A 17,252-nucleotide genomic window follows, 5' to 3' on the forward strand; every position below is an offset into this window, starting at 1 on the left:
CAGACCCTGGGTTGCCTTGCAGGGGCCGTGGCACATTCCCGACAGGCTAAGGAAGGAAACGCGAGGAGAAAGCTGAGGTTTAATCATCTCTGCCTCTTTGTGTGACCATATTTATTGCATCGCACCCTGGGACAGGGGAGCAGTGGAGGCGGCCAGAGCATCGCTCATTACCAGCCGAGTTGCAGGCCCTGCTGAAGATGAGGCACGCGCTCGCTCTCTTTTTTGTTGTAAAAGCTGGGTCTTGTTTGAAGTCTGCGGCAACGTCTGTGTGTTTGAACCCAGGGAGGCTGTCTGGGACCCACACTGGTCCGTCTGTACAGGCACGCACCTCTTCACATGGGTTTAAAGCAATGCTCCCCACAATGTACATATAACCAGCGACAGGTATAAAAGGCTAGGTCAGATGTTGTGTAGATATAAAATTAGGTAGCATTGAATAAAAAATGGAGAGAATTAATCCCTTTGGGATTCTTCTGAATGAGTTCTGATTATCATTAGTAGATGAAATTCACTTCAGTGTAACTGTGTCCTTAGCATCTGTTGTCGGATCTCCCTCGGAACAAAAGAGAACAGGATGGAGACGTGGCCTTGGACTGATCTTGGAATTTGCAGGGCCCTGTTGTGAAAACCGGTGCTTACCTTGTGAGGTAGGAACCGAATGTGAGACTCAGAAGTGACACCGGGAAAATGAAATAGCACCTTTGTTGTCTTGAATTCTGGGATATCCTTTCCAATGTGTGAATTGGGTTGACCTGGTCTGAGGCCACCTGGTCAGTTACAGGCCTTCCTCACCTGGGCAAGCCACTTAGCACACAACAGCACAGCCCCCCGAGGAAGAAGTCCAGGAAGAGCCCAGCCCACCAGGCCTGACTCCCTCATCCAAACTTACCATTCAGACCATCACTCCCCCTCATAGGCAAAGGAGTAAGTATTGGGGTGTAATTCACGTTCTCTAAAATTCACTTTTTAGACGTGGACACTTGGTGGGTCTTCAGTGTATTCACAGTTGTGCAACCATCACTACACTACTATCTAACAGTAGGCCATTTTCATCATCTCAAAAGCAAACCCTAATACCCAATAGCAGTCACTTCCACCTCCACCCCCTGATGCCACAGATCGACGTTATCATGGATTTGTTTATTCTGGACATTTCATAGCAATGGAATCCTATGATATCATTTAGACTTTTGTGCCTGGCTTTTTCCACCTAGCATAGTATTTTTAAGGTCCATCCATGTCATAGCACCTGTCAGTACTTCATTCCTTTTTCATTGCTCAATAATGTTCCATTGTATGGAATAGACCAAGTTTTGTTTATCTGTTCACCAGTTGGTGGCCATTTGGGTTGTTTCCACTTCTTGCCTTTTGAATGATGCCACCATGAAGATTTGTATACAAGCTTTTGACTTATGTTTTTGTTTGTTTTAGGGCAAAGAGAGTTTATTTTCTTTATTAAATTTACTAGAGGCCCGGTGCACGGATTCATGCACATTGAAAGAAAATTAATTAGAAGGTGGTGGCGGGGCAGGACTGGGTGAGATAGGATGGACAGGTCCTGGAGCCAACCTCTTGCGGTCCCGCCCCAGCCACTGCACCTGGGGTGGTGCCGTGGCTCTAAGGGTGTCTGTGGAGCGAGTGAGGTCCCTCCGGCAGGTGGGGTCCTTCAGCCTGGCCTGCGGGGATCGGGCCGAAACCAGCAGTCCAACATCCCCCGAGGGGTCCCGGAGTTCCAGATGGCACTGTACAAAGTTGCTGTTGCTCAGCAGCTCCTGCATTGAGCGTCTGCCCCCTGGTGGTCAGTGTGTGTCATAGCTTCTGGTCGGCCGATCACTTAGGCTTTTATATATATAGATTGGCGTGACATTGGTTAATAAGAATATATAGGTTTCAAGTGTACATTACTATGATATATGATCTCTATATTGCATTGTGTGCCTACCACCCAAAGTCAGATCATCTTCTGTCACCATATATTTGGCCCCCTTTACCTTTAACATGTTTTCATATACTTTTTGTATATAACTAGGAATGGATTTGCTTAGTAACTCAGCAATAGCACCCCTATGCTTGTGAGAGGGGACAAGAGAGGACAAAATGAGCCCCCACGTAACATGCTGGACATTTTTCTGGGGGCTGGGCTATACCCATGAGTGACAGACCCCAGTCTGTCCCCACGGACAGAGATGGAACCTAACAAGCACCCCACAGTTAGTAACCTGGCGGGGCAGGGGGGTTGTGATTGGGCTGTCTTGATTCCAAGGGGCCTGTGGAATATGAAGGGGAGACCATCTGGTTGGCAGTGGATTCGCAAGGTAAAGCTCAAGGGGAACTTGGTTTCCATGGAGACTCCAGGAAAAGTGGTCTGGGCAATGTTCTCAGGTGCTTTCTCCGTGGCCACCGAGAGGTGTGGCGGACAGGACCAAGTTCCCACGATGAGTCAGTGTCAGCACACGTCACCTGCGCTGGGAGCCCCCCATGTCCCCTGGTTGAGCATTTTCACAGTCTTCTGAGGGAAGTGCATGAGGCACACTGGTCCCTGGGGCCGTGCAAACACTAGTTTTGCCCTAACGATGAGCTAAGTGTCTGTGGATTTACTCTCCCTTCTGGGAAGGCACTTGGGACCAGAGGAAGGTCATGGAGGGGACACCTCATAGGAATGCTTTCAGCAGCCTCCTCTACCAGCGCTGGTGTGTCTCCTCTATAGCCAGGTTAACGTCCCGAATTCCAGGGGTGATCGCTGCCCGTGGAGTCCCCCAAGCCTGCCTGGCTCTCTTTCTCTTAGAGACTGCAAGTCACACATCCTAGGAGGCCCCGTACTCTGTCCCAGCCTGCCAGGAAGTCTGTCACTCTCTTTTTATCCTGCCCACGCCTGGCATGCAATAGGTGTTCATCACATGTCCTTGTATGAGCCACCCAAACAAGACTCGCTGTTCCACAGACATGCCGTGTCCATCCCTCCCGACCGCCCTTTCCTTACTCTCTTCTATCCTGCAGGATGCCTACCTCCATCCTCCACCTCTTCCCACCCAGAGGCCCATGCCAATGCATGTCTCTGGGAACTTCCTGTCTTCTCTACCAGCGAGGAGGGGTCCCATCGCTCCGTGCTCCTCCCCGCAGAGCCCCCTGATTGCATGCATAAGGGGTTCCCACCCAACCCCAGGGGTGCCCTTCACTGTTTGTGTCAGCCTCTTCATGTGTGCCATTCCCCAACTTGGCAGTCGCATGGGGCAGCCCAGCCCCATGCAACTGCAAAGTGTGTGTTGAGCACTGTGGATGCCAGCCCCTCTGCGGGGCCCTGGGGATGGAGATGAAAAGATGGCTCCTGTCCTCGGTGTCACAGTCTGGACCGGAGCCTGGGGTCTGAATGTGCATCACAGCGCCGTGCTATAGATGGTTCACTTGCCTTTCCTCTGCGGTGCTGAGTTAGCAGGAAAGGGACATGGATGTGCTCTGAGACAGTTGCTAGGAGGAGACGACTTTCAGACGGAATTTTGAAGGATGAGCAGAAACCCCTGTTCAAGGAGGGGAGGGAATAGCACGAACCAGGATACAGACATTTGGTACCATCGCCCCATGTCTGAAATGACGCCATCCCTCCATTCTGGATAAAAATGCAAGCTGGCAATTATGCAGGCTTAACTTGCTCCAGCTTCCTCCATCCATCCATAAGGCTCTACCGGGGCTCTGGGGGAGAGGGGAGTGGCTGTGCCAACGGTGAGGGCTAAGTGGACCATCTGTCTTCCCAGGGGCTTTGACCGGCTGCCCCTGACGTAGCCATCAGCTAAGCCTCTGGCCAGTGAGCAGACATGACTCCTCAGGCCACCGGTCCTCATCAGGCTCCTGGCAGCCCTGCTGCAGGGAAACTGAGGGCCGGCCCCCTCCCCCCCCCAACCCCCCTTGAATGGATGGTTCCACGGAGGAATCTGCCACTTTCAGACAGTGGTCCCACGGAGGAACTCTGTCGTGCTAATGGTTTCTGCCATTCATTTCCTTCAGGTTATTGCCCTCGTGCACCTGTCATGTGTATGGCAGGTTGACCTTGGGTAAGAGCTTTCTTCAGGCCCAGGCTCGCTCGTCCAGCCCCACCCGGCTTGGCTGCCGGGAGCCGGTCCATCCTTGCTGTTTCAAGGGACCTGGCATATATGGCATACGGTTCTTAATATGTTTGCTCACCTTCTTGGTGCTGTGTTTTAACCAAAGTCAACTCTCCGAGAAAGGTTGAATCCCCAGGTAGGGATTTTCCCCTGAAGTTAGGGAGGGAATAAAACCCCTCAACTAAGTGCCAGGCGGGTAATTAATCCCTTTAACTACGAACAATCATGCTTAAACTACATAATCTTTTCTCCCTGGAATGGAGATAAGAAACGCCCTAACCTTTGTAATAGAGATTGATAGGATTGAATCAACTGGTATAAATACAGTTGTAACAAGACAGAAACACTCAGAACTTAGAACAGAATCAAGAAGACAGAACCTACACGGAGCCTAGAGACAGAAGAACTTTGCTGGAGAGAGCATGCCGGAGGATCCTGGAGAAGGACTGGCCTCAGAGCCTAGAGACAGAGCCTAGCGGGAGAACATGGCAAGGGATCCTGGACTGAACCTGACTGCAGAGATTGGCAGGAGAACCTGACTGGAACCTGGACACTGAACCTGACTGGAGAACCTGGACAGAACCTGGCTGGAGAACCTATCAAGGGAACATGGCTACAGAACTTCCCTGGAGATCCAAAGCAGAACCTCTCTGGAGATCGAGACCAGAACTTGGCTGGAGATCCTGGCTAGGCTGCTGATCAACTGAACGCTGCTTCTGTGTCCTTCCTTCTTCGCCTACTCCGTCCACGCCTTTGGGGACCCCTGGACCCGCTGGGGTTGGACCCCGGCATCTGGCGCCCGAACAGGGACCCCTAGGTAAGCGCCCCGCACTCGGGACGGATCGGACTTCACCGTAGGAAGAAGGTGGATAGTCTTCGCCGACTCCGTCCACACCTTTGGGAACCCCTGGAACAGGATTCCCCTAGGTAAGCCCCCCTCCCCCATTGAGAACCCCCACACTCGGGACGGATCAGACTCCACCATAGGAAGAGGGTGGATAGTCTTCGCCGAATCCGTCCACACCTTTGGGAACCCCTGGAACAGGATTCCCTTAGGTAAGCCCCCCCCATTGAGAACCCCACACTCGGGACGGATAGGACTCCACCAGGGTGCTACAGACCCCCCTATAGAGGATAAGTAGGGTAAGAAGGTGGATAGTACAGAACTTAGATTGAGAAGATGTGCCATACTGAGTCCAAAGAAAGAAGACTCTGTATTGATTCTTAGATTGAGAAGATGTGCCATACTGAGTCCAAAGAAAGAAGACTCTGTATTGATCTTTAGATTAAGAAGATGTGCCATACTGAGTCTAAAGAAAAAAGACTCCGTATTGATCTTTTAACATATATGCTTGTTAGCAGAGGAATTAAGGTTACTCCCAGTCAGACAGAACATTTTATACAAGAAATACGTCCATGCTTTTCTGAGGAAGGAAAGGTGCCGGAAAGGTAAATGTAGAGGCATGGGAGAAGGTAGGCCCAAGGAGCCTTATCCTTAACCCCACTGCAGCCTTTCCACCCCGGGAAAGTGCAGGATTGGCAAGCTCTCCCTGGGGTGATAGATCAGGACTCAGGTAATAGCAGAAAGCACCAATCCTACTCTTAAAATGGATACAAGAGAGCGTTTCAGGTTTTTCTTTTTAATGCTTGCTTTTAAAAAATAAAAAAGGGGGAATTTGCCGGGAGCCGGTCCATCCTTGCTGTTTCAAGGGACCTGGCATATATGGCATACGGTTCTTAATATGTTTGCTCACCTTCTTGGTGCTGTGTTTTAACCAAAGTCAACTCTCCGAGAAAGGTTGAATCCCCAGGTAGGGATTTTCCCCTGAAGTTAGGGTGGGAATAAAACCCCTCAACTAAGTGCCAGGCGGGTAATTAATCCCTTTAACTACGAACAATCATGCTTAAACTACATAATCTTTTCTCCCTGGAATGGAGATAAGAAAAGCCCTAACCTTTGTAATAGAGATTGATAGGATTGAATCAACTGGTATAAATACAGTTGTAACAAGACAGAAACACTCAGAACTTAGAACAGAATCAAGAAGACAGAACCTACACGGAGCCTAGAGACAGAAGAACTTTGCTGGAGAGAGCATGCCGGAGGGTCCTGGAGAAGGACTGGCCTCAGAGCCTAGAGACAGAGCCTAGCGGGAGAACATGGCAAGGGATCCTGGACTGAACCTGACTGCGGAGATTGGCAGGAGAACCTGACTGGAACCTGGTGACTGAGCCTGGCTGGAGAACCTGGAGAACCTGGCTGGAGAACCTAGCAAGAGGACATGGACACAGAACTTGGCTGGAGATCCTGGCTAGAGATCCTGGCTAGGCTGCTGATCAACTGAACGCTGTCTCCATGTCCTTCCTTCTTCGCCGACTCCGTCCACACCTTTGGGGACCCCTGGACCCGCTGGGGTTGGACCCCGGCACTTGGCCACCTCACCTCACAGTTGGTGCACCCAACCCCCAAATCACCACCTTCCTCCAGCGTCTTTCCTCGTCCAGCCCTGTCCTGGAGACATCAGCGCCCACCAGGAATCTCAGCGTCACCTTCGGCTGCTTCCTCTCCATTTTCCCTCCAGATTCAGCCTCCTGGCCGGCCGCTGTCCTCTCACCATCTTCATCAGATCCTCAGTCCACATCCGTCTTGTCTAATCTCTTCTATGATGTGTCCACCTGTTACCCCTTATCTGTCTACCGTCCACCACCCATCCACCCAGTCAGATCCTTTGTGAATCCTACCACATCCCAGGCACCGGACGCTACCATGGGGCAATCCACTCAAACACACCTGGCACGATCCTTGACCTCCCTGAGCTCAGTCAGGTGGGATGTAGACCAGCAAACAGGTGATCCCTACCTGCGGAGAGGCACGTGGTGCTGAGCTGCCTGCCTGTGAGGAAGGGCCTGACTTAGTCAGGGTAGGATTCAAAGAGCAAAAGGCCGCCCTCAGAGCTGAAGACTGGGTGATGGGCCATCCAGTGCTGAATGGGGAGGGGGGGGAGGAGGAGCAGAGGCCAGACCGGGACCATGGTGAGGGCAGGGATGGCGTGTCTTTACTCACCCCATGTCCCCCGCATCCTGCTCGTTGCCTGGCAGATCGTGTGTGCTCAGTAAGTATTGACGGAATGAGCCAGGGCGAGAGGGTTTCCTGCAGAGCAAACCGCATCTGAGAAGGCCTGGGTAGAAAGAGAGCATGGGGACGGGAGGCTGGGAGCCGGGCCCTGTGTCTGGCACTTAGCACAGGGCTGCCCGGAGGCCGGGAGCTCAGGGGCAGGCCACGCTGCTCCCCACGCCTCGCTGATGGAGTCCAGGCTGCTTAACGATGGTCATTGCTTCCCGTGGCCTTTCATCTCTCCCCTTCTCTGCTCTAACCGTAGAGTCCTGCTCACCACCCCCTGTCCCAGCACCCCTGTGCGCGGCCACACTCCCTTTATTCTCCTCTCTCCCTTCACCTCCTGTCAGCCGTCTGTCTGTTAAGGCGCTGCGTCTCCCACTCACACACGTCCTTCCGACCCGGTCAGAACTGGCCCTTCCGGTTCTTTGCTCCCATAGCACGTGTGCTGTGCGGTCATTGCCCCATGATCACACTCCACGCCACGGTTACAGCGTTTCACTGTGGGCTGCCCGTCTCTGCAGACAGGATGAGCTCCTTGAGGTCAGAGGGACCAGGTGGTTCTCATCCGTAGGTGCTCCGGCATCATATTAAAACTGCTGTTGTTGTTTTCACCAGCACAATAGTATTTATGATAGTTTCTGCTGCATCGAACTATTGCGTTGTGCCCAGTAGTCCCTCAAGAAGGCATATCTGCTGTTTATGAATATTCTATGTTTGCTTGATATGCATTATAGATGGCACTTATTTCATTTAATCGGCACAGTGGCCTGATGAAGAGGTGTTTCCAACATTTAACAGAGGAAGCATCAGGTGTGTGGAGATATACATGACTCAGCTGTGGGGAGGTATACCTGACTCAGGTGTGGGGAGGTATACCTGACTTAGGTGTGAGGAGGTTTACCTGACACAGGTGTGCGGAGGTATACGTGACACTGGGAAGTCCGCACTCCTGAACGCCAGCTCTGGGAGTGAACCCAGCTTTGCCCTGTGTAATGTTGGGTTGTACTCGAGTGTCGCCTCTGTAAGGGCTGGTTGACGGAGGTGGGATGAGGAAAAGCTGTAGAAGCATGAACAGTGAGGTACACTGATATCCAGTGACAGCCCCAGGGACTCCTTCTGGGTGCCTGGTTTTCTTTGGAAGAGAAACAAGCAGGAAACAGACCTCAGGACAGTGCTGGCTGCACCCAGCGGGCGAAGGAAGCCAGAACTGAGTGTTACACATGCTCGCTTACGGCACCCGGGAACACAGGTGTCTAACTCACAGGTGCGGTGATTGGCTTGGATGGCGTGTCACCAGCCATTTCACCCTCCTGGTCCTTGTTGTCACCTGAAAGCTGAGGTTGGTGGCATGTCCTCGCTCCTTGCCGGCCCCGCCAGCCTCGCCAGTGGGCACTGATTTGGTCACATGCCTGATTTGCTTTTCTGGTTGCTTTTGAAAACCGGCCGTCGGTGAGGGTCGGTGAGGGGTGAGGGTGTGTTTTGGGGCTCAGTGCTCCATGCTGACCCACTTCCTGCCATTCCCACAGGCGGAACCCTCTGCACTTCCACCTCATTGCTGACTCCATCGCCGAGCAGATCCTGGCCACGCTCTTCCAGACCTGGATGGTGCCCGCGGTGCGCGTGGACTTCTACAACGCGGACGAGCTCAAGGTACGGTGTGGGGGAGGGGTGGTGGCTGCCTCCCGGTCTCCTCGACTGGGAGCTTTTCTTGTTTATGGTTTAGGGGACCTCAGCCATGGCAGAAGTCTCAGCTCCCCACTGGAAATGCCCAGGGATCACTGAGGGTGCTGCCACCCGAGTCTGCTTTTATCCTCCAAAGCCTTAAAGCAGCGGTTCTCAACCTGTGGGTCGCGACCCCTTTGGCGGTCGAACGACCCTTTCACAGGGGTCGCCTAAGACCATCTTGCATATCAGATATTTACATTATGATTCATAACAGTAGCAACATTACAGTGATGAAGTAGCAATGAAAGTAATTTTATGGTTGGGTCACAACATGAGGAACTATATTTAAAGGGCCAGAAGGTTGAGAACCACTGCCTTAAAGCAACCACTTCCTTAGCTCACAGTGTCTGTGGGTCTGAGCAGTTCTGGCCAGCCAGGCTTTCTGTGGAGGCTGCAGGCCATGGGCCTGGTACGTAACTGAAAGAGATCTATATTATGATCTGTTCCCCTATGAGGTAAATAAATGCTGAACCTGGGCTTGGATTCATGGATTGTATTCGCTGGTCATAGGACCCAAAGTGGATGGCCTGTACCTTTGGTGGGTATGTTTTCTCACCTGAAGAAAGGTGCTGCGATGCCAACCCCATGAGGGATTAAGAGGCTCAAACGAGAGGATGTATGTGAGTGTGTTTTAAAAGACAGCTGAAGAAATGTTAAGGGTCATGTTGGGCCGGAGGGTTTCAGCCAAATGAGACCCATTCGATCCCATCACTCCCTCCTCGCTTAAAATCCTCCTGTTGTGCCACTGTGCTGATGTCAACATCTGGTTAAGAAGCCCTGCATAGTCTGGCTCTGGACGCTCTTGTCATTCCTGCAAATTCACTCTGTTACTGGTTCTCTCTGCCTTCTCTGCTGTGTTGGAGGCTTTGCTTGTGCTATTCCTTCTGACTGACATGCCCTTCCACTCGCCTTGTCCCCCCTCCCTTCGGAACGCAGACGCATTGCCACTTCGCCTGAGAACCTTTCCCGGTTTCCCCAGAGAAAAGGACACGTTTTCTCCTCGCTGGTCCGTCCGCCGCTTCAATCTTGAACCTTCTTCGTGGGGGAGGGGAAGGGGCCCATCTGGTCCTTTTCCGTCTTGTGGTGCAGAGTTGGAACCCCGTCGTGCTTGTGGGTTTAACAAATTGCCGTTGTTAGAGGAAGGTGTAACTTTGCAGAAATACATGATGCTCTGTCTCCAGTCACCTTGGGGAGGACTAAACACCTAGGCATGAGGCTGATTCCAGCAAATTGCTTGTTCCAAACCTCATAAAGCCATTATATTTTCATCTCCGAGCCATAACATTTTAAATAGATCGCAGAGATGCCGGCCAGAGCTGCTGATTTTCCCGCATTTCGGGCTCTGAGGTTGATGGAGACGCTCAGAAGTCAGCGTTTGGGGATTGTCGTGGTAATGTGTGTGCCGTTCCAATCTATTCTGAGCTAAAATTGATTAACACTCTCAAAAAGGGAAAAACAGAATTTAGCAAATTGCTGCACTAATTAAGGTAAAAGCAAGCCACTCTGTCTCCTGGGTGTGCGGGCCAACACCGAGGGGAAAGCAGCGGGAGGGGCGGCGGCCTCTGGCGAGGAAGTCTGCGCCCGCCTCCTCCTCCTGCGTTCTCCTGTCTCCGGGCATCCTGGGCCGGGCCGTGTCCCTTGCAAGCCTGTACCCTCTACTGTTTAAACAAATATCTATTTTTATTGATTTCAGAGAGGAAGGGGGAGGAAGAGAGAAATAGAAACATCAATGATGAGAGAGAATTATGGATCATCTGCCTCCCACATGGCCCACACTGTGGGGATGGAGCCAGCCACCTGGGCATGTGCCCTGACCGGGAATCGAACCGTGACCTCCTGGTTCATAGATCGACGCCCAGCCACTGAGCCATGCTAGCTGGGCCTGTACCCTCTACTTTTTAAGAAAAGACAAAGTAGCAGAAAACAAAAAGCCCACGTTCATCTCCTGGCCTGCCACGGAATAACTCTGATTTGGGTTCTGATCCCGGCTCCATCACCTGTTGGATGGGCTGCGAAGGGAGGGATCAAATAAGATGGCTCCTGTGAAGGCCGGGCAGTGCCCGAAGTGCAGCAGGTCCTTAAAAATGCCCCGCTCTCCTTTGCAGCCGAGGCAGCATGGGATGAAAAGGCTCTGATGGTGTGGCCTGTTGTGGAATCGGGGGAGAGCTGGGAGGCCGAGGAGTAAGGTGCCGAGTGCTGTCATCTGTGGGAACTTCCAGGAGCTCTTGGAGGCGAGGGGCGTGGGAGGGAGCAGATGGGTCTTCTCACTCTCTCCTGCCCCCTGGAGGGCAGGTAGACCTGCTGTTCATTATTTTACTTACTGGACTGTTAGCCACGTGAATTGAGGGCTTAAAAAAAAAAAAAAAGAATTGAAAAGTATAAACTTGGTGAGTTCTAAAGGACATCGTCTCCCGTGGCCTGTCCTCCGGCATGTACAGGCAGACCTTGTGTTGTTGCACTTCACAGACATTACGCCTTTTACAAATGCAAGACCCTCCCTCGGCAATAAGATTGCAGCTGGCTTCCCTTCAACACTCGCTGTACTGTGCTGGCCTGGAACGTGACCCAGCTCTCTCCTAGGTCTGCCTGCCCTCGGGGAGCCCCCCCTGCCTCTGTCATCACATGGGTTCCTTTGTCACGTGTTGTCATAGGGTCACCAGCATTTCTCAGTAAACTCATGGCGCAGTGTAACCTTTCACGCCTTTGTGTGATGAGCAGGTAAAAGTCTCTCTCTCCCCAGGACAGAAAGCGCCAGCAGTGTCCTGTTCGCTCCTCATCACCTACGTATCCTTGTGCTGGTGTGAGGCTTGGCTCATAAAAAGAGATTTGCTGCCCCCCAACACGCTTCCTGAAGGCACTGAAGGTCCCAGCACCACCCACCTCTCCCCTGCTCTTCCTCCCCTAGCGTCAGCTCAGGGATGGGGTTCGCTGTGCTCCTGAAATCCCCTGGGACAGCTGTTGGGAATGGCGTTTCTCAGAAATACCCCTGTGGGCCCCTGATTGTGTCTGTGGTGCAGGAGAAGGGAGTGGCAGGGAAAGGAGATTTCTGAAGGATCGGTGCATGATTAAAGATGAGCCGCGGGAAATCCGCAGTGGACCGGTACGTCTGCTAGTCTCTGTGGCCTGTGAGTGCTGGCCCGTCTTCCTCCTGTTTACATGGCCTGGTCATTCCCAGCCTCCAAGGCTCCGTACCCACAGGCTGGCAGGACTGCGGGCGTCTTTGTGCTGGGAACCACAGCAGAAGGGGCTGCTGTCCCAGGGGGCGGGCCAGGACGAGAAGGGGGCTGGCTTTCCTGCCTAGCTTTGTGGATGGCGGCATCCAGGACAACCCTGTGGGGCGGAGCGAGAATTTTATGACCTCCCTCCCGGGTGATTTATAACTTGAAACACAGAGTTGAAGAGCATTCGCCTAAGATCAGGCAGGCGGGTAATAAATGCCAAGGCTGATGGTTGATACTTCGCTTTCCAAGCGAAGCGATGTGGGACTGGGATTGTATACTTCAGGTCTTGCAGCCATTCGGCCCAGAAAGTCCCCCCACGCCACCCTGGGGCGAGGACGATCCCCAGCTGGTGAAGGGAAGCGGGGGGGGGGGGGGGGGAGGTGGGGGGGGGCTGTTTCGTGATTCACTGTCTAGCGGGGGGCCCTCCTTTTCCCCCCTTCCTCTTAGACCCGATGCCTGCTCGTTCCCAGCAGCAGAGAGCTTGTGAAGTGGAAGGCAGGACTATTTACAGAAAATATTGGTGTTTGACTCTGAAAATTGGCTTCCTGCTCACACTGGTGCCTTTGTGCTGGTCCCCAGGGGGGACTGCAGAGGCCTCCGCGGGTAACTGCGACCTCTCAGCACCCTGCAGGCTGGGGGGACCAGCTCCTGTTGTTCGTCTCACCAGGGAAGGTGGGCAGACCACCCCCCATCCTGTCTCCTAGGAAGGTGTGCTTTCTGAATGATGGGCATGTCCAGCCAGCAGGGACTCGTGATACCACGGAATCACAGGGTCTCGGGTGGGAAGCAGGCACAATGCCCACAGCTCCTTTTGGACAAATGAAACCCAGAGGGTTAAGCAAGCCCCCTGAGATCTCACAGTGACTCTCCAACACCGTCGTCTTCCAACAATTGGGTTTGGGTTTTAGGATTGCCAGGTCCAGGCCACCGTTCAAACGGACAGCACATACCCTGGGGGTGGGGGTGGGGTGGCGGTGGGGGAAGGCTGGATCCGTGGGAGGTAGACTTGGCTTGCAGAGAAGCACAGAGGACATGGGACTGGCTCATGGAGGACACGATCAGCTCCGCCCTGCAGAGAAGTGAAGTAAGATATGTGTGACCTTTGGGGATTGCCTTGCGCATTTTAATAATATTGTAAGACAGATAGTAACGCATGGAGTTTGTCTTTTAAGAGCTGGTCTCTCCTTTGTTGCAGATGAATGCAGTAAGTGAGGTCTTGTGATGAAAAGCACAGTGCTTGGCACATGGCAGGCACTCAGCGAATTCTATTTCCTCCCCTTCCCCGCTCATGTGTTTGAAGATGGCTGTGATTAACCTCTTAGGTCTCTTCCTAAACCCATCATGTCCATGCACCTTGCCTTCCCCTTCTACAAAGGAGCAAGTGACTCCTGAACTCTCGCCAGAGACTATACATTCGGGGTTGTTTTTCTAGAATAGCTTATAGACTTGGGCTCTTGCTCCTTCTCTCCTGTTGGGTCTCATGTTATGCCGGAGGGCTGGCTGAGGTGAAATGCCAGGTTCAAATCTGGAAAAAGTTAGCATCCTCCCGTTTTCTGAGTTGCTGTACTGGTTCCTGGATTATCCTGGTGGTGTGTGACTATGCGGGCTGGTTCTTTCAGGGCAGCAACCTTAGCTTCGTATTAGGCTTCTCTCTCTGGGACAGCAAAGGGGAGGTCAGGGCACAGACATGGAGAGTGAAAGGCATTCAGAAGCATACCTTTCTGTATGTAGAAGAGTGGTCTTGGGCTTTTAAATAGTAGACATGGAAAATTGTAGGCAACCATCAGAAATGGTCATCTGCATTAGAAAAGACTGTGTCGTTGGTACAGTTCTCTCTATCCACTGGCAAATGTTTCTTTATGTAACGGGGTGTCCTAGTGAATGGGCCCTATCTCCTTCTGAGTCATGGACTCTTAATTAGGAAGGAACTTGGCATTCACCAGGTAAAACCTTTCCCTTTCTTCTGTGATGTTCTACATGAATGGTCATCACTCTTCTGCTTTTGAATACTTCCAGAGATAAGAGATCATTGCCTCCCAGAGGACCCTGTTGCACATTGAGAGACTCAACCAGAAATACCCACCTGGCGCTGTACTGAAGTCTTAGCGCTCTGAGTCTCTCCATTGGTCCTGAGCGTTAATAAAGACCAAACGTCAGTGTATGGATCGTTGTGTGTTAACTCACCTCCTGTCCCGACTGGATGAGAGAACCAGGAGGTCAGCAACCAGGATACATTTTATCTCTATGCCCAGCTTTTAGGATGAAACCTGGCCAGTTGTGGCCCCCAACAAATGCCTGGGTTCTATGTTTGGGGCTGCAGAGTGAGTGAACGGGTGTCTGAAAACTTGGCATATTCCCTGTGTCATCTCCTCATACCCCAGAATTCTCTACCTGAATCCTGAGTGGCAGTGCTCAGTACTTACTTTGACACTTACATGTGTCTTCTGGCATGTTTGTGTGACACATGGTTTCCAAGGTGTTGCCTGCCTGGAATGTGCTCACCCTTGTCTCCGTTTCATACATCCGCCGTTCTCTGTGGTTTCCTACAATACAGCAGTTTTCCCAGATCTACACAGTGACATGTCCCACCAGGAGCTATAATTGGTCTGAGCTCAGAGACTTCAACTCTGTTACAGCAGTGTAAGCGGCCCCCGACCCTTCTCTCCCGTCATGAGCATTGATCCCTTCTCAGTTGCATGGCTGTGATCTCATTGGTGGTCATTCACCTGGATAAGAAGGAAATGCCTTCAGGTACCTCATTGCATTGTGCCCTCTCAGGAGTCCCATGCTATCGAAACAGTGCACATGCCCTTTTGTTACTAAAGAGTTTACCAGAGAAATTAGCAGAATGCTGCTGATCGGGGCGGAGGTGATGTTGGAGCCTGGCTCTTCTGGCCTTCAGTGCAGTGCTGTTCTCTTGTGCCACAAGTCTCCCCCTTCCAGAACTTTAGTTAAAAAACAACTTCAGTGCCTACTTGGTGTGGCTCAGTGGTTGAGCGCTGACCCACAAGGTCAGGGCACATGTCCGGGTTGACTCCATCCCCAGTAGGGCGCGTGCAGGAGGCAGCCGATCAGTGATTCTCTATCATCATTGATGTTTCTATCCCTCTCTTCCTCTCCCTTCTTCTCTCTGAAATAAATAAAAAATTTTTTTTAAAGAACTTCAGTGGCTCATGTACTAGTATTTGGTTATGATGATGGATTTTGGAACATAAGCTGGACCAGAAAATGAAAAAAAGAAATGAAAGACCAGAGGTATTTGATGGGTAATGAGAAAGTAATGGGTGGAGTGAACTGGGAATTATGGTGTGATAAGGAACTTTTTTCAGTGAGAACGGGAGTCATTATCTAAATGTTTTGAAAGGGATAAAAGGCTGGATTTGGGGAGCAGAGTTTTAGATGAGGCACACTTTTTGGCACGTCACCCTGGGATGGAGTAGCTGAGGTGGTGTGGTGAAAAGTTAATAAATAAATACGAGGGGCCCCAGGCACTTGAAGGCCAAGGTGTTAGAGGGTCCATCCAAAGGATGATATAATCTAAGAAAAGTTGTCAGGAGCTGAACAGAATTCTATTCATGGAGCTCAAAAGGGGGCAGGCACCTCCAATCCAAATAAGTCAGCTATAAGTTCACATCAGGGTACACGCTAAAAAATATTTGAATTATAAGGATTAAAAAAATCCTTCCATTAAGAATAATAATAACTCTCATTAATAAGAATTGATTATGTGCCAGCATTATAGCCTTACATGCATAATCTTATTTTATCCCCACCATAAGCCTTGAGGTGAGTATAATGATTTTCACTCATTTCCACATGAGGAAATGGAAGGTCATAAAAGAGACTGGAAATTACTCAGCCTTGTGGAACCAAAATAGCAATGAATCCGAGCAGTCCAGCTCTTGAGCAGGGCTGTCCAACAGGAATATCGAGATGTAATCCTGAAGCCCTGGCTGGTGTGGCTTAGTTAACGAGCGTTAGGTCCCATGCACCTGGAGGTCCCAGGTCCATTCCTGGTCAGGGCACATGCCCAGGTTGCGGGCTCCATCCCCAGTAGGGGGTGTGCAGGAGGCAGTCAATCAATGTTCCTCTCTCGTTTATCTCTCTCTCTCTCTCTCTCTCTCTCTCTCTCTCTCTCTCTCTCTCTCTCCCCCCTTCCTTTCTTTCTGAAAATCAATAAAAATATATTTTTTAAAAGATGTAATTTTAAATTTTTAATAGCCACATTTACAGAAGCAAAATGAAACAAGTGAATTGCATTTTAATAATATTTGCTTAATCCTGTATGTCAAAATTATTATCATTTCAGCATGGGACCAGTATTCTAAAAATTCCTTATATATTTTATGTACTTTTTAAATTTATTTCTGGAATCAAGTGCATATTTTAAGCATCTCAGTTTGGACTTGCTGCCTGTCAGGTGCTCATAGCCATGTGTGGCTGGCAGCGCCGGGGTAGAATTTGATGTTTAAGGCTACACTGTATGCAAGGGCAACCAGTGGACAGAATCATATCATCTTTGAAGAGTAGAAATTCTACCTCAGTTTTTCTACTACAATAATACATGTCCTAATAAAATGTCTGCTTAGTTTTGAGGGGGGGGGGGGGGGGGAAAGGACAGAGACCCAAGAATACCAGCCAAGTTCTCTCATGTATAAACACAATAGGAAAAGGACACGCTATGCATGAGCCCACACCGTGTACACCCATGTATACTTCCTGAAGAAAGCATCCAAAGGCAGCCAGCCAGCCACAAAAGTAATCAAAATGAATATTCACCAGCAAAGAGGTCTTGTTATAAAGGGGCAGGAGGTTTGCACTGAAAGGAGTTGCACATGGAATGATCTGTAAATAATTGCTCTTAGTCATTTGCAAAGTCGAATGCAGATGCCAAAAGTCGCTCTTGAAAACATACAGAAAGCCAGCTGCTCGAATTGTAAAACAGCCTAGAGCGGTGTGCATTGCGATCCCAAGTGAAGTTTTTGTGTGTTTTGTTGTGTAACTCAGGTGCGATTGTTAACCCTTCACTCTGATCATTAGTGAAAAAAAAGGTCAGATGTTTCTTCAGAGCTCCAGTGTGACCACTGGTCA

The 17,252-nt window shown here is 50.9% G+C and overlaps 1 protein-coding gene across 7 annotated transcripts in view; it reads left to right on the forward strand.

The window, feature by feature from the left end:
- The window catches only part of LARGE1 (LARGE xylosyl- and glucuronyltransferase 1), a 440,149-nt gene that overhangs the window by 225,214 nt on the left and 197,683 nt on the right, over positions 1-17,252 (forward strand). For all 7 annotated transcript variants that reach the window (XM_059681723.1, XM_059681724.1, XM_059681721.1 and 4 more), the window contains one exon: positions 8,742-8,865. In XM_059681723.1, the coding sequence (XP_059537706.1) occupies positions 8,742-8,865 (124 nt within the window). The remainder of the gene's footprint in view (positions 1-8,741; positions 8,866-17,252) is intronic.

This window comes from Myotis daubentonii, chromosome 2, assembly GCF_963259705.1.
Source record: "Myotis daubentonii chromosome 2, mMyoDau2.1, whole genome shotgun sequence".
In the NCBI taxonomy this organism is placed as follows: Eukaryota; Metazoa; Chordata; class Mammalia; order Chiroptera; family Vespertilionidae; genus Myotis; species Myotis daubentonii.